The sequence below is a fragment of the Cyclopterus lumpus genome, chromosome 24 (genome assembly GCF_009769545.1).
Source record: "Cyclopterus lumpus isolate fCycLum1 chromosome 24, fCycLum1.pri, whole genome shotgun sequence".
Taxonomy (NCBI): Eukaryota; Metazoa; Chordata; class Actinopteri; order Perciformes; family Cyclopteridae; genus Cyclopterus; species Cyclopterus lumpus.
In genome coordinates, this window is record NC_046989.1 from 19,019,621 (window position 1) to 19,046,833 (window position 27,213).

Below are 27,213 nucleotides of genomic sequence, written 5' to 3' on the forward strand. Positions count from 1 at the left end.
AGCAGTGTGTGTTTAGCAGCATCATCCTCCGGACCCGCACCGCTCACCTCCAGTCGAGGCTGACAGAAAGAACCCCCATAGCATAACACAGAAGTATTCGGCTACCAGCGGCTCGACAGACGGGAAGATTCAGACCTTTGAACCGCTTCTTTCTCCCGTCCTCGCTGGGTTGTTTTTTCTGACCACCCCAGACACCAGACCGGACTTCTCCTGTTCACTCCGCACTCTCGCAAAGGTAGGACCGATGTTCTGTGTGATGTGTTCAAGGGCTCCTTTTTTCTTCTTCTTCTTTATTTTGGGGGGAGAAAATCATGTTTTGGACCTGCATGATGCAACCTGCAGTGCGTCATCCCTTTGGTTGCATAAGACACACGTATGGAGTTATTGGTGGGTTAAGTCCATATTAATGATCATTTCAATAACGACATTTGCCTTTTTTCTCACGGCGACAAGCCGCGTGTTTCCGTGCAAAACATACGAACGTAAGAAAAAAATGGTTTTGTGCATGGATTGCTTGGATTTACTCTGACTACCCCCCCCGCCCCACACACACACACGTACACACATACACACACACACACTGGGCTTTTTATTCAACACAACAAAAAGTGTAAAGGCAGAGACGAACCGGCCTTTGTGACGGCCTGTGAACCCATTCTCCCTGATCAATGCGGACTCTGCGTGGGCTGTGTGTGCTGGGCTCGATGTGGCACGAGGTGGTGTGGTGATCTATTCTGGTGGAGTTGGGCACTGGTGCTGATGTTGCAAGGGTGTGTGTGTGGCCCGCTGGAGGGAAGGCGGGTGGGGTCTCCTTTCAGCACACACATCATCCTCACAATAAGGAAATCAGGCATGACCACATCTCATCCTCCAGCGTATATATGCTTTTTGAGGGCTTTATTCGCTTCTCCTGCACACACACTCACACACACGCACACACACACACACACACACACACACACACACACACACACACACACACACACATTTCAAGACAATAAATGCAGCAGGCATTACACACAATAAATATCTACCAGATTTCCCTGAATCCAGTCCTTAAACGGCACCATTCCTATCTCATGTGGCCTCTCGTGGCTGGGGGCTCTGCCTGCCTCTCAAGGTCATCCCCTGTTGCAAATGGTGGTAGAGGGGCAGTGTTATTTATTAGCCCACCTCCCGCCTGGCTCAGGGGCAGGTCTTGCTGGTTGTTGCAGGACTGTAAAATGTGTCAAGTCCACGCCTCTTCTGCTGATGTGTTTTCGCAGCTACCGTTCCTTTTGCTTCTGGCTCTGACGAGGACCCAGCGGACTGGAAGACAAAGGGTATTGACTCAGGTCTGGAGTCAGCATGGTGCATCGCTACTGCAGGCTGACCGAGTGGGTCTTGTCCAAGACTCGGCCCCTCTCATTGCTCCGGCCAAGATAAAGCACTGACATCTGCTGATTATGCACAATGCTGTCTGTTCAGAGTAATACAAAAAACTACACGCTAGGACAGTGTTATGAAATAATCAGGGTGTGACTTGAGACAGATTCAGAGGCATGACATTCTTGTGAGTACAAAACACTGAACCCCCCTCCCCCCCACACCGCCCTTAATTCTGTGCATGGCTTTCATCCGTTAGGCCTACTCGCATCTCGGAGAAACAAATGCTCCTTTTCTCTGTTCATCTTGTCCTGTTGCTGTTCGCCCGTGGTCGTCTGTTGTAGAGGCAGTGAACATGTAACCGGGAGAGCTGCAGAATGAGGGAATTTCTTCATTCTGCCATTTGAAGGCTGCTGACTACCGATGAATTACTGGGCGGAGGGATGCCATTCAGTTATCTAACATTTGAAGAAGGTTTTGCTTGCATTCCTCCTTTAGTGCCATGCAAGGTTGGAGATGACAGTCAAAGGGCTCCAGCACTAGAAAAAGGGCAATTACTGGTGGTGTTAATAATGTGAGAATGAAAAGTAGGGAAAACGGATCATTAATTAAGTCCTGGCAAAACTGCACAAAAAATATATTTTTTCCTACTGACCATCAAATAACTCAGACGTGCGCAAACAGACGCCAATGACGGTCTTTACAAAGTCTATTTAAACCTGCGTAGGAAGAGGATGCACTTGCGTCACTTTAAAGGTTGTGCAGTTGCAGGTTTTACATAAAGTGAGATGAGGGGGCTGTATTAAAAAAATGGTGATTTATTGAAGTGTTAGTTTGCCTAATTGGTGCACCATGAAATAAACACTCAAGATCAATTTACATTTCTCTTGTCTATAAGCTACTATTTGATCAGGTGTACTGCTGCATGTTATGTAAAAATATCTCTGGCAGCATGCTGACATAATACAGACGCAGATTGAGCTCTGCATGAATGAAGAAACAGTAATGAGTGACATTGACATGCAGTGTGAGCTATTGTAAAGCACATTGTGTTCATCTTGGGTACATCAGAAGTCACTCATCAGGTGTTCTATGTAGTGTTTGCTTTAGAGTGACAGGAATGAGTCCCCAAACCTGGAAATGAGTCAGCGTCTTTGCACATCCAGCTCCCTCGTCTGGACGTCGATGTGTTTAGTTTTTTTTTATTATTATATGCCTGAAATAAGGTCTTTAATGAACAGAAGCTTAAGAGAATTAACCTTTTTCTTCTACAATAATAATCGGAAATCAGAAATACAGCTCTAGGGAATTTTGAAGTTACGTGTACGTGTCTTCAAAAAGGCATTTTTAATTTACATTTTTTGTGTTTTCTAAAATGTCAGATAATAGTTGTCTGCTACATTGATGCTCTGTGTATCATATAGAGAACACTATGCTGTATTCTTTATGATTTCTGTAGTTCTGCATGCAAATTGACAGACACACTATGAACCAACCTTCACATGCAATAATTCACATACTGTTTCCACACGCCGTGTAAATACAAACGTATTTACTTGATCTTTCTGTCACACGCGCAGTCACACACACCTACACGGTGGCATAATGGCGAGGCTGTCACGCGTCCTCCCGCCACACATCTGTCTCCAGCTGCAGCTGCTGTCCTCAGCCTCAGCCCATCTTGTCTGACAGACTCCATTGGAGCAGAACACTGAACTACTTGCTGCCTCCTCACTGCCACTGCAGCACTGAGAGGCTGTTCTCATGCAACGGGATATTGGTATGATAGTATTATTACTATTAGTCACATTTCTATTACTTCTACTATTACTGCTTTTTATTATCATTATCATTCCGTTATGTCCACTTCTGCTGTTATTATTATTACTAATCATTTTTCTTTTGTAATTTCTGCTATTACTGCTCTCATCATGTACGTACGTGCATCATTTTAATTTGATCACATTGTTCCTTCTGTCCACATCTATTTATCTTCTGTCCATCCTGAGAGAGGGATCCCTCCTCTGTTGCTCTCCCGGAGCTTTCCTCATCTTTATTCCCGTTAAAGTGGTTTTGTGGGTAGTTATAAGGACAGAGGATGTCGTTTGCCATACAGAGTATAAAGCCATCTGATGCTAGTGTGGGATTTGTCATATTGGGCAACAAATATATGATTGAATTCATTTGAAAAGTGAATTGAACCCTACGGAAAACTGACAATTGTCCTGTAAGATCTGCTGCTAAATGATTTGGCACCATTGAAAATGTTTCCCATTGAGACTGCAGTTGTATGCTTGTTTGTTGTCTATGCTCTTCAATAGCTTCTGTTTGAGAGATGCAAGGTTTTTATCCATAATCGGTCATAACTGCTCGACAGAGTCCTCCTCACACACAGACGGCTCTCATAAACGTAGGCTGTGAATGGGGTGTCATGGTCCTGTGGCTTCATGCACCAAAGTGTCTTAGCGGAGTAGAGGAGCTCTGAGCTGAGTCCACACGATGTCCACAGCTCGGGCTTTAGTGATCAAGGCTTCCTCAGCTGAAACCTTGAATGGGGCCTTGATCTGCACACATGCAGGTGATCCGAAATGAATTCATCAAGGATGTGCCAGAAGTGCTGTTTCTTGGCGAGCGTCGGTCATGCCGAGGCGCTTGCTTGGGCTCAGCTGATGGAGGACATCCGTCCAGCCTGGACGCTGGTCCAGAGGGACAAGATCCAGCATCTGTGTGTGTGTATGTGTGTGTGTCGCTTCCCCTATCAGGCCGTCTCCCCGGTAACCCTTTGAACTTAATGGGATTGTTTCTCATTTTATGAGACGGTTGCATTGTTTTGCTGATTAAATAGCATTTCCTTTTTTTGCATGATCTAATGTATTTTACCAGAGCACGTCACACCTGTTTTAGCTTCTTTACATTGGCTCCCAGTTTGTACCATTCATTTCCAGATTTGATAGATAATGTTTCAGGCTCTTCAGGAGCTGGCTTCAGACTATATTTTAGACCCTTAAAGCCCGGATGAACACGTGATCTGAGATCAGCGAGCTGAGGTCTCCTGTCTGGCTGAACAACCAAAGGGGACAGAGCTTTAGGGCCTCGAGGCCTGGGGAAATAATAAGGCTGTCTGAGTCACTGTCTTCTGTTAAGTCTCATCCAAAAAGAAATGACATTTTATTATTTCATTCACTACTTTGTTTTAAATAATAATAATAATTATATAATTAACTAACTGAATGCCCTATAATCTCAATAACATTAATAACAAATAATAATAATTACAATAACAATTAGAATTTAATTATATAGCTGTAAGTGATTTCAAGAATAAAATAATTCCAGAATAAAAAATACATATTCACGTATGAACGACGCAGCCCTTGTCATACCTGCGGTGATTTCATTTGTAATGAAATAATTAATTAGTTGTGTTCCTTTAGTTAACAACACAAAAAAAATCTTGTGGAAGCAAGATTAGTCATCCACACACACACACACACAAACACACACGCACGCACACACACACGCACACACACACATGCACACACACACGCGCACACACACACGCGCACACACACACACACACACACACAGTTCTCCACTTTAGGAAATACACTTATTTGAGTTCTTCCCAGCACTTAGTGAGCACATTGATATGACTGAGTGGTATTGGTCTACTTGAGGCTATCTAGCCCTGAAAATGAGACTTCAGAGCTGTGCGGTAGGAGTATTTTGTCGCAGCATGTAGGCTGCTGTCTGGCAGCGAGCTTCAGAGTTGGACGTTGGAGCGACTTGGAAAGCTCCACAGGGAGAGTTTTTAAAAAACAGTCCGTGTACGATGATGTAACACTGGCTTTCAAAAAAGGCAGCAAAGCCATGCACGTTACCCGTCTCAGGTGAGCTTCAGGTGTCTGCAATGTAGATCTTTATAGCATATGGAAATAAATGGATGCGGGTTGCAACCTTGATGGTCCACAATCAATTTAAAAAATGTATGGTATGCTTTAGAAGAATGGTCACACAGAAGCATCCTTGAATGGAGCTTTGAGAAACAACCAGTGCAGCAGAACATGACGGCAGCCCCTCTTGGAGTCTGCTCCCCCCCCCCCAGTGCACGCAGACACAGACTGGCACCACGCACCTCCCCTGGCCTTGACGGAGCTAAAGAGGTCCAATAAAGCATCTCAGAAGGGGGGGTTGGTAGAAATGTTCCAAAACCATCTTTAGCTTATTATGATAATTACGGGTTGGTAATGAACATAATCGAGACCATTAAGCGGCAGCATCAGCACTGTGCAGATACCAAAGAGGCAGCTGGGTGCAAACAGCTGCAGTGGAGGAATTAGAGGGACATTAAACACCAAAACAGCTTCAGTTATTCTAAAAAAAAAAAACTACTTCACGACTATTTCCAAAAGAGTTTCATTTGAAAGTGAGATACTCACCATTTTAAAAGTAATAAGTAGTAAGACACATGTTAATAGGCCAGGAAGTAGTTTACCTATAATTTTATTGCAATGCAAAAAAAAGGTATTTAAGGGTTGAGAGTGCCTCTAAAAATGAAACAACAAACGACCAAAACTAGGACGAGCAGCTGATTAAAGGATGACAGGAAAGAAAAGTTGCATGTGTAACTAACTGACCCTATTACCAAAGAAGATCTAACAGTACTCATTTCAAACTCTATTCCTGTGCCTCAGACTACAGCCCATTTGTTTTAAAGCCTATTTTTAGACGGAGCTTTCACAGCTCTCTAGAAATCTGTCTTCAGCCCAAACAGCTTTGAGTTCTGTCTGAGCTGAAAGGTGCCTAAAATCATAAATTCATTTTGGATTTGTGTGTGTGTGTGCGTGTGTGTGCATGTGTGTGTGTGTGTGTGTGTGTGTGTGTGCTCTGTTCACAGGCAAAATGGGGAAACAGAACAGCAAGCTGACCCCTGAAGTGATGGAGGACCTGGTGAAGAGCACAGAGTTTAACGAACATGAGCTGAAGCAGTGGTATAAGGGTTTCCTGAAGGACTGTCCCACCGGCCGCCTCAACCTGGAGGAGTTCCAGCAGCTGTATGTTAAGGTGAGACTCGCTTCCACTCCATGGATAACACACACACATACACACACACACACACACACACACACGCACACACTGTATGCTTCAGCGCTCATTTGTACGTGTTCACACACACACACACACACACACACACACACACACACACACACACACACACACACAGCAAATACCTCTGAGTTGATCTGCCTGGAGTTCAATAAAGCAGTGGATGTTTAGCCTTGAACAATGAGGGTTGATAGAGGTTGTTTTGTTGGAGTTCAACAGAGGAGAAGAGGGGAAAGTGTTACACAGAACGTTGCCCAACTCATTATAGGCTGCTAGTTGTTAACAGATGCTGATGAGGCTCGAATCGATGTCCTATGACAAGCTCAAATGTATGCAGAGAGCGTAACGCTTAATACCCTTAAAACTACACCCACCAGAATGTGAAAAACAAGCTGGGCCTGCAATATGCAACCAAGAGCTAAACGCTAACAATATGCCTGTCGTAGCTAAAAACTTCCCATTTCAGGGAGTCTCAGGATTGTTTGAGCATTCGACGTCTACCAGTCGGCTTTACTCTTCAGAAACACTAACATTAGTTCGCTAACAGCTAAATTGTCCCATAGACTTTTTTAGGTGCCGATGTAGTGTCTTAAACCTGTCTTCTCTCTAGTGTCCATCAGGGGGGCGGCTCCTCTGGTTGTATAGAAGTCTATGCTTCATGTCTTAAACCTGCCTTCTCTCTAGTGTCCATCAGGGGGGCGGCTCCTCTGGTTGTATAGAAGTCTATGCTTCATGTCTTAAACCTGCCTTCTCTCTAGTGTCCATCAGGGGGGTGGCTCCTCTGGTTGTATAGAAGTCTATGCTTCATGTCTTAAACCTGCCTTCTCTCTAGTGTCCATTAGGGGGGCGGCTCCTCTGGTTGTATAGAAGTCTATGCTTCATGTCTTAAACCTGCCTTCTCTCTAGTGTCCATCAGGGGGGCGGCTCCTCTAGTTGTATAGAAGTCGATGCTTCATGTCTTAAACCTGCATTCTCTCTACTGACCACCAGGGGGCGATTCCTCTGGTTGTATAGAAGTTTATGCTTCATGTCTTAAACCTGCATTCTCTCTATTGACCATCAGGGGGCGACTCCTCTGGTTGTATAGAAGTCTATGCTTCATGTCTTAAACCTGCATTCTCTCTAGTGTCCATCTTGAGTTATTCCCTGAGTAAACATGGGTTTATGCTTTCTCTAGTACTACTACTTTGATATGTCCACTTATTATATACAGTCTATGGTTATGTGTTAGCAAGTCACTGTAGTTAGCTCAGGTAATTAGCTTTCTGATGTGTCCACATTCCACCATAACACACCTTTACGCAATACAAAGTCAATGGAGAGCGATGCATGGTTTTCCCCTCCGATGGGGGCGAGACTTCATTGCACTCCGTCTTTATAGTATTCATAAAGTGAATGATTTAGTCCTGCAGACATCACTGTAAAGTTATACATTCATAATAAGAATGCAGTCTACCAGTAATCTGCACAATTACAACATAGCAGGAGTCTGAGGTGAAGTCAAGCTGTAAATACAGAATTGACATGTAATGACTTCATGTTAGCGTGTTAGCAAACAATTTCCCATTTACACATCCAGCAGACACATATAAATATTAGCGTTGGTACATTTTCCTAGATCCTGAAAAATAAAGGTCAAATATTCACTCTCCTTTTAGCTCTGTTTGGGTCTCCAATAACTCCTGAGGGAAACATCTGGCTCTTTAGGAGCTAAATGCTATGCCATGTTTCATAGCTAGTGGCTACGTGTATCTGTCTGCTGTTGGCTGCTGGGTATACAGCAGATGTATCAATCTTTTATTGATGAAAACAAAACAAGGTTTGTGAGCGCCGTAAGATGTGACCCAAAACAGGAAGGTTGGGGGCCCGGAAGGGGGTCCACCAAAAGATGCTAAAACACTGCAGAGCGGAGGAGAACTGCAGTGACATGATAATTGTATAAAGGTGTAGCTTTAAATTCATGTTAGTGTGTCATTTATAATGTTTATGGTAGGATTTGAGTGATGATGTAGCTTCACTGAATTAAAAAACCTGGCCAGGTTGAGTCGTAGTAATATTGGTAACCTAATGGTAGTAGTAACACAATTAGCTGTTGTAGAAGTAATAGCAGAAGATGCAACAGTAGCATTAGTAATAGTATCGCAGCATCAGTGTTAATTATTAGGACAACAAAATGCATTCTCTGTGGGTTATCCCACCATTTATATTAACAGTGTCTTTGTTGGGTTCACATGAATATATTCTGACTCACCACAAAAACCACTGAGGGAAATCACATTCCCATTATACACCCTGCACCCTACATCCTGCCATGTTCCCATTCGCCACTCCCGTATCTGGGCAGACAACCAACAGAGTGATGATTATCTGCTCATGCTAATATGTAGCCTAGTGTATCTCATTACCTCTGACAGAGCAGAGTGAATGTATTATTATATATAGAAATCAGGGAGGAACACTTCCATAGAACAACCATCCCGCAGTGAGAGGGACATTGTGATGAAACAGCTCGATAAGTGGCTATAAATACATAGTCACTGCTACCATGAGTGCTTCTACTACCAGAGCTAATACTGCTCTCTGCTGCTATTAATAAAGTGCACAAAGAGAGATCAAAATAACGCAAATGGTGTACCACAGACCGAGAGAACATATATTTATTTGTTTAGAATAGAAAAACAGATTTACACATGCAACATGTGCCAGCAGGAAGCACTGACTGTGACTTGGTTACTCTTAAAAAGATGAAATGAATATTAAACCTGACCTGGTGGGGATTTGGTGAGGTGGTGAGATTCGGATGAGGCACGAAATTGGAGGCAGACACTTTTAAATGAATAAACAATAAATTGAAACAACAAATACAAAGGATATACAGTACAATAAGTGTATTATATTATCATACAGTGTGATTATTAAACCTACAAAACATAGTTAAGTTCATGTCAGGTTAACAGGTAAATCTGATTCACAGTACTTACTGTATGTCCCTCTTTTGTCTTACGTCAGGCTTATCTCAGCATCTTGTGTCCTCTTTGTACGGTATGTTCCATGAAACCAAGCGCTGTGAGTAGAGTAAGAACAGGCATCTTTTATCACGGTGCCAGGAAAGGCCTCATAACCAGAAGGGGCTTCCGTCCCATAAGACACGCCTGGACCCTGAGGTCACTTCCTCTAAATGCCATCAGAGCTCATGCGTCAGCCGAGACTACAAGAGGACGTAACAAAAACAGAATAATCTTGAAAACATCAGAAATAAGTGACGGAATGGCTGCCATGGTTTAGAACAAAGCAAAAGAATCAGAACAAAGCACAACTGGGAATGACATTTTCCATTTGGGCCAACCGAAACCGAAAAGCATAAAAAAAACTTTGAAAATGTAACTACCTCCTTCTGTTTCATGGATTGGAGTTCCAGTCATACATTGTCATATTCATGTAATGTGTTTATGTAACTTTGTAACTCTGTTCATTCTGGTCACTTGACATCTATTCATCTGTCCATCCGGGGAGAGGGATCCTCCTCTGTTGCTCTCCTGAAGGTTTCTTCTCTTTTTTCCATGTCAAAGGTTATTTTTGGGGAGTTTTTCCTGATCCGATGTGAGGTCAAAGGTCAGGGATGTCGTATGTGTACAGATTGTAAAGCCCTCTGAGGCAAATTTGTAATTTGTGATATTGGGCTATACAAAATAAACTGAATTGAATTGAATTGAACTAAAAAAGTCACCTGGACTCCTGGGAAATAAGATAACAGCAGAGGAATGTAAACACAGAATACATCTTTTGGAATATCCCTTTACGATCTCTTCACAGCACAATACGACGGCGAGCCGCACAACAAGGGGGCTACACAGCTCAGATCTGCAGGGGTCTTGCAGGCTTCTGGGTAAATTCTGTCATTGATGTTTCTAGGCAACAGTGCATCGGTGATAGGGCTGTATTTAAATCCAGAGAGCTTATACGTGGCAAAAAAACGGTCTGCTGCGACCTCACATTAGAGTAACGGGACAGATTGTTCCTGTGAAGAGTGACTGTGTGTGGTGGGGGGGTCGTATGTTCAGTGGGAGGGAGAGGAAGACAGAACAGCGTGCTCTGCGTCAGTTGGAAGCGAGAAACTCGGAGGGATCAGAGACGGGGAAAGTGAGCAGATGAATGAGTGTGTATACATTATGTATTAGTCAGTAGCTCGGATGGTGTCACGAGAAGTGTTCGAGAAGAGTTGCGCTTGAATGTACGTGTGTGTGTGTGTGTGTGTTAGAGAGAGAGAGAGAGTGAGTGTGCGTGCATGTGTGAGATAGGCAGGGTTCGACTCACACCTGTGCACCAAGGTTTTTTTCAACACGTAGTGAGATCTCCCTACATTCACACAGATATGCACCAGTGTGACGTCCCTGCTAGGCACTTATCACCCTGGCAACGGGGGGCTGCCTGGACTTAATGCACTGTTTTGGTCGGACATCCACACACACTATTTTCTGTCTTCTCTCACTCCTTTAATTCCCACTGCCTCCCTTTGCGGAGGTACTCATCTCCCAGGCTGTGAAACGGGAGGGAGAGGAGGAGAGGAGGTGATGAAGAGGGAGAGGCGTCAAAGAACAGGAAGAGAGGAAGAGACAGGGGAGAGAAAGAATAGGTGTGGCGTATCTCGGGACAGTCTGTGATATTCATATTTGATGCTGCGGTGTAGCATATAGTCCCTTTGTGTTGCTTCACTAGTATTATCAGTTCCATCTGCTCAGGGCTGGAGGTCATGATCACTTGGTATATCATCATAAAAGAAAGTAATGACTCTCAGTCAGACAGCTGAGTTCAACATTTCCTTTTGATCAATCGCTTTATTTAAAATGATGGATGAGTGGATATAGAGATGAAGATTGTGAACTTAGAAGGAGCTGAGATGGTTTCCGGATGCTAATAACATAATTTAAATGTGCATCAGTAATGCCAATTCAAATGGAATCGCTTATTAAATGCATATTTTACATTAAAGTAATAATTAATGTCTCATGGTTAGGAAAATGCTGAGTAGATGAATTAGAATTTTATTCTGAAAAACAACACATCTTTTGAGTTATACTATATGTCATAGATATGCTGTAATGTGATAAATCCATCTTCACGTCTTGATAAAACAGACATTTTTAGAGGCTAGTGGTCAGAAGGTACAGTCACAGTAGCTCTCACTCGCAGTACATCGATATCGTGATATGAGACTCGATAAGATTTAGGGTTTCATAATATGGTATAAGTGTTCTCTTTTCCTGGTTTCAAAGGCTGCATTACAGTATAATTGCTCTATTATTTGTCTTTACCCATATAGTCATTATATCCACATATCCCTGCAGTGAACCCTACAATATCATCCCAATATCGATATTGAGGTAACAGCGTCATATTAGTTATATTCCCATAATGCCGAGTCATAACTGTGCTACATTTGGTTTTCAAAGAGGCATAATTCTATTGTAATAGCAGGTAATGTGCTGTTCACACTCTCCATAGCCTTTCCTGCCCGCCACCACTCACACATCCTGGTCACACCATGCCGGAGCATTAAAGGGACCTGCAGGCTTTTCTTTCCCAGGGGATTCTCACTTTTACTGACAGTGATGCACAAATGGGAGAGAGGCTCCCGTGAAAAGTCACACTGAAAAGCGTGCACGCCACAGGGTGGGAAACGCCTATCTCCGCACACGATGTGCGCTGAGGGATTGTCTCTAGATTTCTTTCTTTCTTTCTTTCTTCTTCTTGAGCTTGACGCATGCAGAGACAGCAGCCAAGCCCATGGATAACCATGAACTCACACACAGACACACACACACACACACACACACACACACAGGAATGGAGGAACACACTTCCACATTACAACGTTGTATTTTCATGGTTTCTCATTGTTGTGACACTGGCACACACGCACACACACGCACACACACTTATACACACACGCACACAGACAGATGCTGGCCTGAATATAGATGGATGGATTCCGCCCTGTTGCGTCTCGCTTGCAGAGCCTCAAGGTTTGGTCTGTGTGTGTGTGTGTGTGTGTGTGTGTGTGTGTCAGCAACACTGACTGCCATCGGGATGACAGGCAGGTAAATGGAGTGACAGACATCATCTGGCCAATCGGTGGTTGAGACAGAGGGATGATGGCCCCCTGGTGGTCAGGAGATAGAATGCAGCTTTAGGGAACGTCAGCATTGGCTTCACTTTTCAGACCGAGCCACTTGGTGTGTTTCCCATTAGAGCTGTTCATGACCACTGGATTGGTTTCCAGCGCACACACACACATTCGAGGAGACATTCGCTCAATTTGACAAGAAGTGTTCTGGATTTGCAGACTCCACCTGGTTTTGTAGAATTTTAAATAGAGAATTCTTGGAATTACTCTCATCTCTCCAGCTGAATTTGGTCAAACAGCACCTGTTACCAAACACCAAGGCTACGTAGGCAGGGAAAAGGCAAATGAGGGCTTTATTTATTTATTATTTATCAGATCACAAAACGATGGCAGGCGTCTGCCATCCTCCAGCTACATCACTTGATGTGGTTTCAATCCAAGTGTGCAGGCCCCTCTGCAGCCCACAAGGATCACATTGTCCGTCAACCTTTTTTACACAATTTCATGTAAACTAATAATACAAGTGAGGACAAATATAAACATAACCGTACGATTCAAATTACACATTGAACTGTACTCGAGCTACCCCTATGATATCACAACGTATTACATGTAAACATAAACAACGTAGTAAATACAAATATGGGCTGAATTGGCTCTTATGATACAATTTGACTGAAAATCAGTGTGAATTCCAACAACTTGATTAAAAAGCTTAAACAGTAAAATTTGATCACACTGGAAAGTGTTGTAATAATGTGGAAACTAGGGCTGGGACTCACCAGAAGGCCGACGATACGATATTATCACAATACTTATGTCACAGTACAATATTATTGCGGTGTACCATATATTGCGACAGATATACGTCTTTCTCTTTCCAACCTCCTCTCCTGCCTCTGTCTCTCTCTCTCTCTCTCTCTCTCTCTCTCTCTCTCCCTTCCTCTCTGTCCAAGTGTTGTGGCTGCCATACTTTAGAAATAGCAGTTGTCATCTCTGAAGCTCTCCATCGCTGTCACAGCTCAGGCACACGAACACACAGCTGAGGGCTTCACACGGCATCCCCAGAAAAGCAGGAGATGCTGTTCGTGCGGTTTTAGAAAAACAAAACAATTTGCGTTCCCTTGAGAAGACTTGAGAGTTGAGAAGAGTTCCCAACTTTTTGGTCCCAAGATTTGATTTGATGAACTCTGGAGGGAATGACTCATTATCATAGTGACTAGTTTACAACGCAGGGAGGGAGGGAATCTGGCACTGAATAAGCAGACTGTAATTTTCACAAAGACAGTGAATCTTCTCCTGTCTGAAAATTGGTGTTAATTGCAGAGAGTGTCTGTGTCAGTGTTTGCATTGGAAATGAGCTGTATCGTAGAAGACCGACACATACACACTCACATACATATACGTAGAGGCAGAGGGAGGGAAACTAATGGACGGACGGATGGATTTATGATCATGAATTGCTTTTGTCCGATCAGGCGCTGTTCGGCCTGTTTGCAATGTCTCACTTCTAGCCTTAAAGTTGCAATTGAATTATTTCGGAACTTCCAGCGAGTCTGCCTGCTGCTGCTGCTGCAGTGTGAGAAGAGCAAAGAGGAAGTTAGGGAGTGCCTTTAGATGCACTAAGTAAGATAATGGGGCCTGTTCTGGGGGGAAATCCCATCTTGATGGAGCTGTGTATAACCGTTAGCACATCCTGTGAGGGTAAAGTCAGTTATCATGGCTGAATGGTGAAGGCAACACAAAGCTATTATTCTCACCGCGTAGGCTTTAATCCAGTGGGGTGGTAGTGAGAATGACCTTCAACCGGTTAACAAGGGTTCAAGCTCCCGGGTCCTGAGAGGGAGACGCTGAATCCCCATCAGCCTGACCTCTGACCCTCGTGTGGAGGGAGACAAGAGGGAGACGCTGAATCCCCATCAGCCTGACCTCTGACCCTCGTGTGGAGGGAGACAAGCAAGGAGATTCCATACAGGAAGTCTGTTACATTTCTATTATGTATGAATATAAAGATAAGGACACACAAAATGCTGATAAAAAATATGATGCCAAGATGCTGTTGTGTATTCAAATATACTCTCAATGTCAAGTCAGGTAGTCTTGCATTTGTCAAAGTACTACCTTATTAAATAGAATGGTTCTTGGTAATCAATGGAGTGGCTCTCCTCCTCCCAGCTTGTAGTGCTTTGGAGTAGAACATTATTAGGTTATGAGCCTGGCTTCCCCTTTCTTCCCCTCCTGCTCTTATCTTGCATCTCATTTTTGCTCTTGTGTTTGTCTCTCTACATCATTGGTCTGTTAACTCCTTGTGTCCGCGTCTTTCTAGCTATCTAAGATTATATAAAGTATGGCCTGCCGCATTGGAAAAGGGCTTATTCACTGTCTTGCAAAGAGTCAGATGAGAATATCAATACCAATCTCATGTCTGTAAATATGGATGGGGCGACTGTGGGTCAGTGGTTAGCAGGTCTGTCTTTCAATCAGGGGGTTGGTGGTTCAATCCCCGCCCTAGTCGATGTGTCCTCGAGCAAGACACTTAACCCTGCATTGTTCCCTATAGCTGTGTCCGCAGTGTGTGAATGTAACATGATTGTAAGTCGCTTTGGATAAAAGTGTCAGCTAAATGACATGTAATGTAATGTAATGTAATGAATCTACACTCCAGCCAGGAGACAGTACGCTTCATTTAGCATCAAGAGTCTAAACAGAGGGGAACAGCTAGCCGGGCTCTTCCTGTAGGCTAAGCTAAGCTAAGCTAAACGGCCTGCTGGTTTGAGATTCACATTTAACTCTTTGCAAGATCTGCACTTTTTCCATCTGTGCGTGCGTCCATGAGTGAGTGTGTGTGAGTTGATGATGCATTAATCGCCGTGTTTGGAGTTGGAATGACGTGTGTTTTACAACGGCCATTAGCGTCGAGACGGGGGGGGTTGGTCAATCGTTTGTATGAATTCTATCAAAGACTACAGCGGCGGTCGTTGCATACGCACCTCGTGGAGATCTGCACTCTACTCAGTGCACCTTTACAGTTACACCTTTGGCTGTTTAGTTCCGGTGTTCCTCAGGGTTCAGCATTGGGTCCACAGAGACAGATTTAGTTTTGACATCTTGTTCTTTGCAGTCTGTTCTGGCCTCACTGACCCAGACCCAACAGATTGAAAACATTATGGCGATGAGAGCCGGAGGCTTGTTTTTACTGTGATATGATACTGGCAACATTACAGCCCTTGTCACGGTTCAGATGGTGCCATAACTGCATCTGTATCATTTTAACAGTTAGATAAAGACATTAGTCAAGTTGTGTAAATCTATTAGTGGTAGACAATCAGCAACATCTGAGTTTCATTCCCCATGGGTGCAGTGGGTCAGATAAATATGGCTGCCAGAGTCCCAAACGAAGTTATGCAGGAAGCTTGTTTTTCCATATACAGTTAATCAAAAGCATTTGATTATGGGGGCTCATCTGAACACAATCACAGTGACTAAAAAGAGGAGCAGTTGTTGATATTATGTACTCCATCAGCATTGGAATCATTGGCGTTCTTTAATTTGGTGGTGACGACTATTTCATATTTACTATTTAGGTTTACAGCTGTATTTGACTGTTGTAATAACTGGGATCACTGGAAATGTCTAAAAACCTTTAGAGACATTATACCATTGAACACTTTGTCAAGACCACGACAGAGAACCTACACCCGTCCTCCATGTATCAGTAAATACATTCCCCTCATTTTAGTGTGGCGGAAGAGAGAAAAGACTACATTTCAGCAACTGAGCATTAAAGATGTTCTATCTAGGAGATAGATGTAAATAAGCCTTGGCGAAGCATGTGACATGACCCTTAAGCCTCCTGAAATGGTGAAAGAAGAGGGGGGGCAAACAGAACCAGTCCCTCACGGACCAGAGAGTGGGCAAGGCACCGCTATCTGTGAGAGAAGCCAAGGAGGTTCGATGAGTCCTGTAGAACAAATCCACAATGCAAATAATGACCCAAGCTGTCATCATAAAAGAATTAATGAAGAGGAGGTTGTGTGCCCCGTTCCGTCGTGCGGTATTCTCTGAGCGGCTTCAGACTGCACACAAGCTGCTGTGGATTTATCTTGCCAAGTGCTTTAGAGACCCGCCATTCTGGACACACCACTGGCAAGTGAAGATAACGCCAGCGAGTCCTCCCTTTCTCCTCCGTTATTCTGCCTCTCTTTGAGTTGCGTCACAAGGATCAGTGGGAAGCCCTCAGATGTACCTGGCAGCCAGCAGTGAGTCACCCTCCGTGTTCTCCCCAGCCCGGCTGCTTCTCCGTATCTGATTTAGATGGGAAATATGGCACTGGTGGAATGTGCCAGATGGACATTTTTATGCTGAGAGGTCGATATATACCTGTTTTAACACCAGCATAGATAATAATAATAACAATAATTGTTCTCCTCACCATCCCCTGAGGCGAGGAATACGGCTCGACACTCAATGGTGCCATCTGCAGTTGTATTGCCATTTGCAGAGTCAGTGCTGCCAGATGGGTGTTTTGTAACCACAGATAGACCAGGGGTTGCTCCAAATTCCTCTTAAATCACAAGCTGACTGATTGTGCTCTCCAGGAACCAGCCGCACATAATTATCCATGATACACAGCCGGGATAGTCAATCTATGATGTGCAGGTGATGCCCAACAAGAGGATTCCCATTCCTCAATATCTGCACCTCCACCTCCAACACACACGACCAGTACTTTATTTGGGGGGGTTATGTTTCAATCAAGTGGCCCCTCTTCTTTAAAGCCTATTGTCTCAGGGAATCAAAGACTCATCCCTCAAGACCAAAAGCAATCTTACAGACCTTGGCGGTAAACAAAGGTCACACGTGTATATATATATATATATATATATATATATATATATATATATATATATATATATATATATATATATATTTGCTAACATACTCTGCTAATGCACAGGTTTTCATAAAGAAACGTAATATCTCCTTCCAAACTCTCCGGGTAACGAGTATCATCACTATCACACCGGTGAACGAGGTCAAGCTCCAACTCGACAGGAAGTAAAGAACATCTGAACCCATTTCATATGAGTCTGTGGAGCAGAACCGGATACTTGGCTGGTGCTACAATATGATCGGCAGTTCAAACTAAATCCATAACTAACACTGATACAATCGATTCAACGCACAAAATATTTGTATCGTGGTATCGAACTGCCACAATTAGGTCGCTATAATTTTGGCTGCCGACCTAGAAGTAGAGCGTGAACACTCAGCAGCAACAATGCCCCCTCAGCCATGAGCACAAAGCAGTGGCTAAGCTTTGGGACGTCCTACCTTGTGATCTGTGATATTGACCCATACAAATAAGACTGAATTGAAATAACCTGGTGTTTGGCCAGTTCACTTTTGAATGTGGTGGCGCTGCAGTAGCAGTAGCGTGAACAGTGAGGCTGTTATAACGGCTGCTACCGGTCCATGTGAAGGCAACTTGAAACCAGCGTGGGAAAGGCAGAATGAGGTGATGAGATGATGAATGGCTGCTGCAGAAGAAGTGCAAACAAGGGCTTTGAATCTTGAAGATGTTTAACTTGTAGAAGATTAGAGCCGAGTGAAGCTGGTTCTCAGGTTATTTACTCCTGCTAAATTGTTTCCCTTCTGTGACACGGATATCACAGCAGACATCCGAAAAATAGCAAGAAAAATGCATTTTACAGTGCAGAGGGGATTGTGCGTGTGTGTGTGTGTGTGTGTGTGTATGTGTGTGTGAGTGTGTGTGCTTTCTATCCGAGCAGACCGTGGAGGCTTGGACGCAGTAGCAGCTACAGCAGTGCGCTGGCTACGTTTCTGTTGCTGCCTGCCATGTCGCTGAGGGCTTATGTAAGAGCACACGCAGGCTCCGTCTCTCTCACACACACACACACACACACACACACACACACAGTGTAAACAGCCCGGCCATGGATTATGCATGTATTCCCTCTCAAGCATTGGGCTTGGTGAAGCAGCGTGCGAGGGCCGCTTTGATGAAGCAATGTAAACAGCCATGTGCAGAGACAGTCAGTGCTGTCATGCCGAGGTCCTGCTGCTGAGTTCCCTCCAAACAGGCTTGACTGCATGTGACAATGTTAGGAAAGGCGTGCATGAAGCATAAGGCGGTATTAACACAGCCCTGAGGTGCCACGGGGCGATGATGTCAACTTTAAGAATCAAGTCGAAGCCAAAGCCTCTTCTTTTTGTCTCTCGAGTGTAGCGCTAACGGGAAGAAATGCAGACCTCGGTGCTTCGAAGGTCAAAGTACGGTCCCGGGCTGACCTCTACAACCTCTGCTCGTATGCGATGAATAGCCGGCCGGCGGCAAAACTGCTCCGTGTTGTTGAAAACATAAAGAGGCGGTGCCGTGCGTCCCGTCGGACCCTCTAGCGAGGAGAGGTGACCTCGTGGCCTTCATCAGTCAAAGTCAGATCTGAAATTGGGTTTCTCCCCTTGTCCAACATAAAGTGATAAAAGTGATAATAATAATAATGATAATAAAGTGCAAAACAGATAACAACAAAGAACATGTAGACAACATATAAGTTAAGATACTATAAAAACTATGAGACTTTACATGAGTGAGAATATGAATCATAAATCGTTATTAGATCTGACTTTATTCTACGGGCCATTTGAGGGTGTTCGTTGGTCACTGAGCGGTTACAGTGAGCGAGTCCTTTCTCTGCAGGTAATGATAACGTTTATCCACGGGGCAGAAACGACCCACAATGCTCAGGGAGAGAGGACCTGAGCACAGGTGAGCTCTGAGGCTTCCAAAAGAGCGTGTGTGTGTGTGTGTGTGTGTGTGGTGTGACTGAGTGTGTGTGTGTCTGTGTGGTGTAAGTGAGCGTGTGTGTGTGTGTGTGTGGTGTGAGTGAGTGTGTGTGTGGTGTGTGTGTGTTTGTGTGAGTGTGTGTGTGTGTGAGTGTATCTGTGTTTGTGTTTGTGCACCTGTGTGTGTGGTGTGAGTGTGTGTGTGTGTAAGTGTGTGCGTGTGTGTGTATGAGTGAGTGTGTGTCTGTGAGTGTGTGCGTGTGTGTGTGTGTGAGTGAGTGTGTGTGTGAGTGAGTGTGTCTCTGTGAGTGTATGCGTGTTTGTGTGTGTGTGTGTGTGAGTGAGTGTGTGTGAGGTGTGAGTGTGTGTGTGTGTGTGTGTGAGTGTGTGTCTGTGAGTGTATGCGTGTGTGTGTGTAAGTGAGTGTGTGTGTGTGAGTGAGTGTGTGTGAGGTGTGAGTGTGTGTGCGTGCGTGCGTATGTGTGTGTGTGTGAGTGAGTGTGTGTGTGGTAGTGAGTGAGTGAGTTTGTGTGTGTGTGTGGTGTGAGTGAGTGAGTGTGTGTCTGTGGGTGTGTGTGTGTGTGGTGTGAGTGAGTGTGTGTCTGTGAGTGTGTGTGTGTCTGTGAGTGTGTGTGTGTGAGTGAGTGTGTGTCTGTGAGTGTGTGCGTGTGTGTGTGTGAGTGAGTGTGTGTGTGTGAGTGAGTGTGTGTCTGTGAGTGTGTGCGTGTGAGTGAGTGTGTGTCTGTGAGTGTGTGTGTGTGTGTGAGTGAGTGTGTGTCTGTGAGTGTGTGTGTGTGTGAGTGTGTGTGTGTCTGTGAGTGTGTGTGTGTGAGTGAGTGTGTGTCTGTGAGTGTGTGCGTGTGTGTGTGTGTGTGTGTGTGAGTGTGTTTGTGTGAGTGAGTGTGTGTGAGGTGTGAGTGAGTGTGTGTGTGGTGTCAGTGAGTGAGTGAGTTTGTGTGTGTGTGTGTGGGGTGTCATCGTTACCGTGTGCTTATTGGATGGAGGGGATCAGCTGATCTGCGCAGCTGGTGTCATGATTGACGGCGCGGAACAATGACAGCAAGTAAACAATGAGTGAGCATGTGTGACGAATGATTGGCAGGAATGTGAGGAATAGATGGCGGACTGAGGGGTCTGGTATAGCTCCATTAAATTATGTCTCTTTTTCTGAGAATGTCAGTTTATTGTTGACCTTGGCTGTTCACAACCAACTACATGAATTAATCAATGGATGAATAACAATGTTTACAAGTACATAAATGTGATTCATATTGAATCTGGGTCTCTCGATGGTGGTTCTGCAGTCAGAAAAGATGCCCAAAAATCTTACTGTCGACTCCCTCAGATCAGTTACACTTATAAAGGCTTTATATTTACCATTTTAAAACACAGTAATCCAGTTACATGCAATCTGCAGCTGCCCCGACTGCAACAGAATGTGCACGTAGTCAACAAATCTTCACGGCATTTAAACCCTGACCCTTTGTGAGCTCATCACTGGAAGCTTCCAAGCAACAAGATGTCTGTCCAGCTTAACTGTTATCCCAAGAGCTGGCAGCGCGGGGTGGGGTGGGGGGTTGAGGGGGGCTAAACATCGCCGTTACCTAACTCTGAAGTTGTTTTCCAACCGCGCACACAAGCCATCAGCGGCTCTGGTACCGAGGAGCGGCCGAGGGCTGCCGGATCACCGCTTTGAGCCGCATTCCCCCTCCGCCGGTTAGTGTGAAACGGCACTCGTTTAAGTGTGACTTTCTATTCTGCGCCACTCCTCTCACTCCTCCACGTTCCACTTTTTCTTCCTCTCCTCTCGTCTTCTTTCTTCCCTCCCACCTCCTCCCCCTCTCTCTGGCTTTCCCGCTGTTGGATCGGCACCAGAGCCGATTACGAAGGCTTTAATGTTCCATTTAACAGCAGCATGTTTTGGGTCCTGTGTGTGTGTGTGTGGAGGGTGGGGTATCTGTTGGACAGAACAGGCTTCGCCACGCACTCATCGACCCACACAAACACTGACATTAGCCTTTATTAAGCCAGCTGTGCCCGACTGGACAGAACCTGGCCTTCAGCCTGTCCTCTGATGGCCGTATCAAATGGGAGCCAGACCAGGGAAGAAGTCGGGCGTATGGAAACGTTAACAGCCTAACATCCGTAGCGTGAAGGCGAGGAAACGAGACGCTCCGCGTCCGGGCCGTCTAGTCCTCTGACGCCTGACAGAAAGATGGAGCGTTTTCACCGTCTCATCAGCCTGTCCCACTTTCTTTCTCTCTTCGTTCCGTTTCTTTTTTTACGTAACATAAGTGTTTCGTAACTTGCCAGATTGTGGAGGAGCCGCAGTGGCTTTCTCTCCCCCCGGCTTCTCTGGAGCAGAAGGCCAGATAGGGACGGAGCTCAACCGCCGCCACACTCCCTCTGACACTTTCTCTGTCACACTCATTTTAGTCTCCTCCATCTCTTCTTGTTTTCTCTCTTCATCTCCTTGTCTCCCCCCTCCCTCCCTTTTCTTCTGTCTGTTAACTCCTCACTGCAGTCTGATCGCTTTGCCACTGCAGCAGAGCTCACATGGGCGCGACCTCGTTGCAGACGGGCAACCAGAAGCGACTCTCACAGTGTAACCCTGTCTTATTCATCCTCCTCTTTCTCTCTCTTTTCATCCCCCTTCCCCCAGACAGTGTATGCGTGCCGGGGCGGTTACTCTCACTCTGCGTCCTCACCTCTCTCTTGGCCCGTCTGACCACGCCGTCTCAGCCTCGTACCGCCCAAACTAAAGTACACGTGCCTCCGATTGCTCGCTGCATGAAACTGGCGCAGAGGAGTTTAAAGCTGCCATCATCAAACTGTTGGGATGAAATGGAAAAGGGGTTGTTCTTAGTGACAGATGACAATCCACTGACTCAGCTTTACAGGTTTACACCTGACACTTTTCAGGGAATTAAAACTCTGTTTTTATTATACGACCAGCAAGTGTACTGTTTTGAATCGCACTTGGCAACATTGTTTCCAGATGCAAGCAACAAATCCTTAAAAACTCACTGCGCGCTACCTGTCCAGAACCTACTGCTGAACATGGTGGAGCATGCAGCAGCTAAAGAGACAGCTGTTTCCCTCAGAAGTGGGTGGAGACCAAAACAGAGCTAAAAGAGAGGGAATACTGGACTTGCTCTGTATTCACCGGGTGGCAAGCATGACTCCGAATGAATGCTGATGTTGCTTCAGAACTAGCGGGTGTGTAAACAAGCAACTGTTCACCTTCAAAGGTGACGGTAGGCCAGGGGTTGTTAGCCCAAAAATCACTTTCTGCAGGTTGTGAACCTTTTTTTAAACATTACCTCCAGGAGGATGATGTCCACGGCTGACCTCGCCTGCCGCTGCAGCAAACTGCATCCTATTGAGTGTGGCCGGTTATGGCTGCATGTTCAAGGACCCCTCGTGATTCTGGTGACTCACACGTTCTCAAAACACCTGTTATTGCCAGTGTTATAGTGCCATGGACTGCCTGCTGCCTCCTCACTGTGACGCTACACGGGCACACAGCTTTGTGAATTTGATTTTCTTCTGGAAAGATTGTATGAACTTTTTGGTTGTATTAATTGTATTAATGTCTCACTCTTTGTACAAGCAGGATCTGGTGACATTTTCTGGCAGATGAAATATTAAAATGATGAAAGCCGTTCATGCTCACGGCGTCCGCTGAATATCAGGAAACGAAAGCTGAAGACGTAACGTTCAAGAGCACCTGCTTCTCTTTTTTCAGCAAGTCCTTTGCTTACGTAAGAGTTGTTGAATTTATCGTTCACATACATCTGCAGCAAAACTACAAGACATTCCCTCAAATGATAACACAGAGCGGATATGTCTTCCATTTGCCTTATTGGAGGCTGGTCGTGCAGCACACGGGTCCTCAGAGAGCAGCCTCGCTGAGCTTAGATTACCCGTCAGCCCTGAGAGTTTTTACCAGAGAGGTCAAGTGGAAGGTTGTATCTAATGAATCACTCGGCTTCTGGTGGGTCCACAGAGCAGGGGCTCGGTGCTCGTCTACAGGGTCACTGCATGCTCTGACCTTGTGTACATGTAGCGCAGTGATGACATTGGTTTGCACTCAGTGGGGCTTTACGTTCTCAGAGCTGATCCATATCACTGAATGATACACAATGGAGTTGTAGGGCAATTAATTTCCAGAAATCCTTTCCATGTGCAAAGTGCCATCGTTACCTTTTTCAGACAGTTGTTACATGGTGAACTTGATTGGTTTTAGCGGTCCTGTTAAACCCTGCTATTGGTCCGGACAACCACATCTAAGGGAACAATTATTTTTTTGTAAGAGTTATGAAACTATCGCTCTTCAGATGCAGAGGGACGAGGTGAGGGAGGAGGTAACTGGAGGACTCATATGCAGGGTACAAGTGTCGGGGACCCTGGACTTCCTGAGTAGGGGACCAAGGGAAAGGACAACTTCCCTTCAGGGACCAATACAATGCACATGCTGTTGCCTGTTTTAGAACCACAATGTCTCTCAGAGTGTAGATTCAGAGCACGATGAGGCAAGACTTGTTGAAGACACCTTGCAGTGTGAACAGTTATGCAAACACATGGACACACAATCCAGCAACATTTGCAGAACCTAAAAGCCCTGGATGAGAATAGGAAATCAAAGTTCATTTGATTACTGCAGGTAATGAATGCCCATCGATTTAAAATGCTGATTATCTTTGTCCAAATAGCACCATTTGTTTCCATTAACCTACCCTCTAGTTGCAAACTACCTCATGATCTGGCAACATGGGATAGTGTCCTCACTAGTTTTTACCACAGTTATATCAAGTCCTGTGCATGTTTTGTAGGCGTCAAGGCGAATGTGGTGGTTCTACACCTCTCGTGCTCAGTATTGATGTTCCTTTGATGTCTTCTCCCCCGTCACAGTTCTTCCCGTACGGCGACGCGTCCAAGTTCGCCCAGCACGCCTTCAGGACCTTCGACAAGAACAGCGACGGCACCATCGACTTCAGAGAGTTCATCTGCGCGCTGTCCATCACGTCGCGGGGCAGCTTCGAGCAGAAGCTCAACTGGGCCTTCAACATGTACGACCTGGACGGAGACGGCAAGATCACGCGGGTGGAGATGCTGGAGATCATCCAGGTATCACAGCCAAGAAGGGTCCCTTTAAGGGTTAAGGAGGATTAATATACATATATATATATATATATATATATATATATATATATATATATATATATATTTTGAACTGGTACATTTAAGTAGCATGAGCTAACATTTTCTTTTGTACAGCAGAGGGCGGAGCCGGCAGGGCCTGACGGGACACAATGTGTGTGTGTGTGTTTGGAGCTCATGGATGACATTGTAGTTACACACATTAGATCTTCTTCTATTCAACCGTAGAAACAGCTCTTTTAAAAGATCCCGTGGGCTCATCTGTATGAATCTGTAAGCATGAATATAATATAGCAGAGACTAATCAATAAATACTGTGTTGATTAAACTAATAGCTCAGGCTGTGGTTACCGTGCGTTCCCAGTTATTATGTGATCTAGCTGACCTCAGCCCTCACGTCTCCTCTCCACCTCTCTCAGGAAAAGACACAAGTGACGGAAACGTGGCCGCATTAAGAGGGTTGAGATGTAAATCCCCCCCCCACCCCCCCCTCCTCTTTCCCCCCGTCTCTGCAGGCGATCTACAAGATGGTGGGCACGGTGATCATGATGAAGATGAACGAGGATGGCCTGACGCCCGAGCAGAGGGTGGACAAGATCTTCTCCAAGATGGACAAGAACAACGACGACCAGATCTCGCTGGACGAGTTCAAGGAGGCGGCCAAGAGCGACCCGTCCATCGTACTACTGCTGCAGTGCGACCTCCAGAAATAGGGCGGCAGGGCGAGCACAGCGCCCCGTCCGCCGCCCCGGACTGCACAGAAAGAATTTCATGTTCCATTCAGTTTGCAGCTATTTCCACTGAAAAAAAAATTATAATATATATATATATATATGCTTGGACTACCTTTCAATGGATCTGCTTCTTGTGTTTGAAACACTTGTGTGCATGAGAATGTTATTTGCTATAAAAAAAAAGATCTCCACACAACATACAGTGCAGTGTGCGGGTGCACGCCGCAAACACACACACACACACACACACAGAAAATATATAGAGAAATAGAAATATGAACATATATTTAAATTATTTAAGAGATCAACTGCCAAAATGTGAAGTGTGCAAAGTATTTTCCATACGGTCTCATTCTACCGGAGCTTGTGCATCAGTGATGTGCTACGTTGAATTCGCCGCTACTCTATTTATTGTTCCGAGTTTACTGACGCTAGCTGTGTGTGTTTCATCATACCGAGTAATATCAACTGAACCAAATTCCTACGATGATGTATCTGCCTCCAATAAGGCCCTCTGTCCGTCGTCTCCAACGCTTGCTCTTGGGAGAGACGGATGAGCGTTGGTTGTCCAGCGTTTCCTTCCAGAACCTGCTTGTGCTGTCAGTAAAAAGATGTAAACGTAGTTCATTTGCATGCCTTTAGGTTAAAAAAATCTCCTCGTTTTGCATCCTGTGACCGAAAACAGAAAGCCTTATCGAAGCAGCGCGCTCACGCTCGGGAGAATCCGTGAGGAAAGACTTTCACCTGAACAGGGAGGGGCAGAAACAGCCAACCGTCACACTGCAGGGGGTCCTTCGTGTGGGGCGTCGAGGCGTCTTCTCTTGACTGCTTTAACTGTGGCAGCATGTTTCCTTGTAGATTAGCTGTAGTGTGTGTCGCTAAGAACTAAAACCCTGCCCCCTCCCCGTGCACTTAAACACAACCTCGTTACTAACGAGCAGATGCTGAATGTAGAAGAATCCGTCATTTTGAAACTGCATCAGAGATTTGAAAGAGAGAGCTTAGCTGATAGTTAGTGAAGCACGGTGAGACAAGGATGCCCTGCAGGACGACTGAAGCTTCCCTCGGCTGCAGTGCGATCAGAAGAGCTCGGCATCCGTCTGTAGTTCGAGAGCATTGTTATCAGACTTGGTTACAACCCACGTGTCACCACCGCATCCACTTCTTCCCCGACTGGCCTGCAGGTTGCATATCAACATACGATTCATTCAGAGGTTTTTTTTCTGAGCGGCAAAGGAGAGATTAGGCCCGCGCAGCATTTCTTGTTCGTCTTTTTCAGTGGAAGTAAATGAGTGCTGAAGCAGTGGATGGTTCTTTTCATTAGTGACCGTGGAGGACAGCCCTTACTGTAAAGCCATGCGTTTAGTAGTTTGGACCATTCGCCCCTTTTCCGGAACCCCTCCCAAGTATTTCTCTTTCCAATCAGTCGGTCTTTTTGTACTTTTTTACTCCCTTCGCTCACATTGTACACGTACTGGTGCATTCCAAATGTAGAGAAGTTCAGTGGAGCTGTGAAACCATTCTGGAAAGAAACCTGTGAGCCCACTTACACAAGCTTAGCTGCCCCGTCTCCGACCTGCGTCCACACGACCAGTGTTTTAGGAGCTGAAGGAGGCGTGACTCGTCACCATACACACAGAACCGCAATAAAGATTCAGCATACCGGTCCATCGCCATGTCTCAGTGTGGCTCGTCCCCCCCTCACTTTGTGATCTGAACTTCTTTACGTGAACATCTTTGGCCGGACAATGTTTCTAATCCCACCTCTGTTACTATTACTGCTATCGAGATACCAAATGTAACCAATGGCAAATGTGTACAAGGATTCTTTTGTAGCATGTATTGTGTCCCTGACGACATGGCTGCACTACTCCCTGTGTTGTGATTTAATCTAATAAAATTAACTCTATGGGC

At 45.1% G+C, this 27,213-nt stretch overlaps 1 protein-coding gene across 1 annotated transcript; it reads left to right on the plus strand.

Annotated features, from left to right (window-relative positions):
* On the plus strand, positions 1-27,213 carry vsnl1a (visinin-like 1a). The gene is made up of 4 exons (XM_034527577.1): positions 1-235; positions 6,263-6,429; positions 24,317-24,532; positions 25,081-27,213. The coding sequence occupies exons 2-4, from the start codon at positions 6,268-6,270 to the stop codon at positions 25,276-25,278; spliced, it is 576 nt and encodes a 191-aa protein (XP_034383468.1). The 5' UTR covers positions 1-235; positions 6,263-6,267; the 3' UTR covers positions 25,279-27,213.

What these genes read in the sequence shown, in the direction of transcription:
- vsnl1a (XM_034527577.1), top strand. Translation starts at nt 6,268, where the DNA reads ATGGGGAAACAGAACAGCAAGCTGACCCCTGAAGTGATGGAGGACCTG. An exon ending in TCCAGCAGCTGTATGTTAAG is followed by an intron (nt 6,430 to 24,316) that starts GTGAGACTCGCT and finishes CCCCCGTCACAG; the next exon opens with TTCTTCCCGTACGGCGACGC. An exon ending in AGATGCTGGAGATCATCCAG is followed by an intron (nt 24,533 to 25,080) that starts GTATCACAGCCA and finishes CCGTCTCTGCAG; the next exon opens with GCGATCTACAAGATGGTGGG.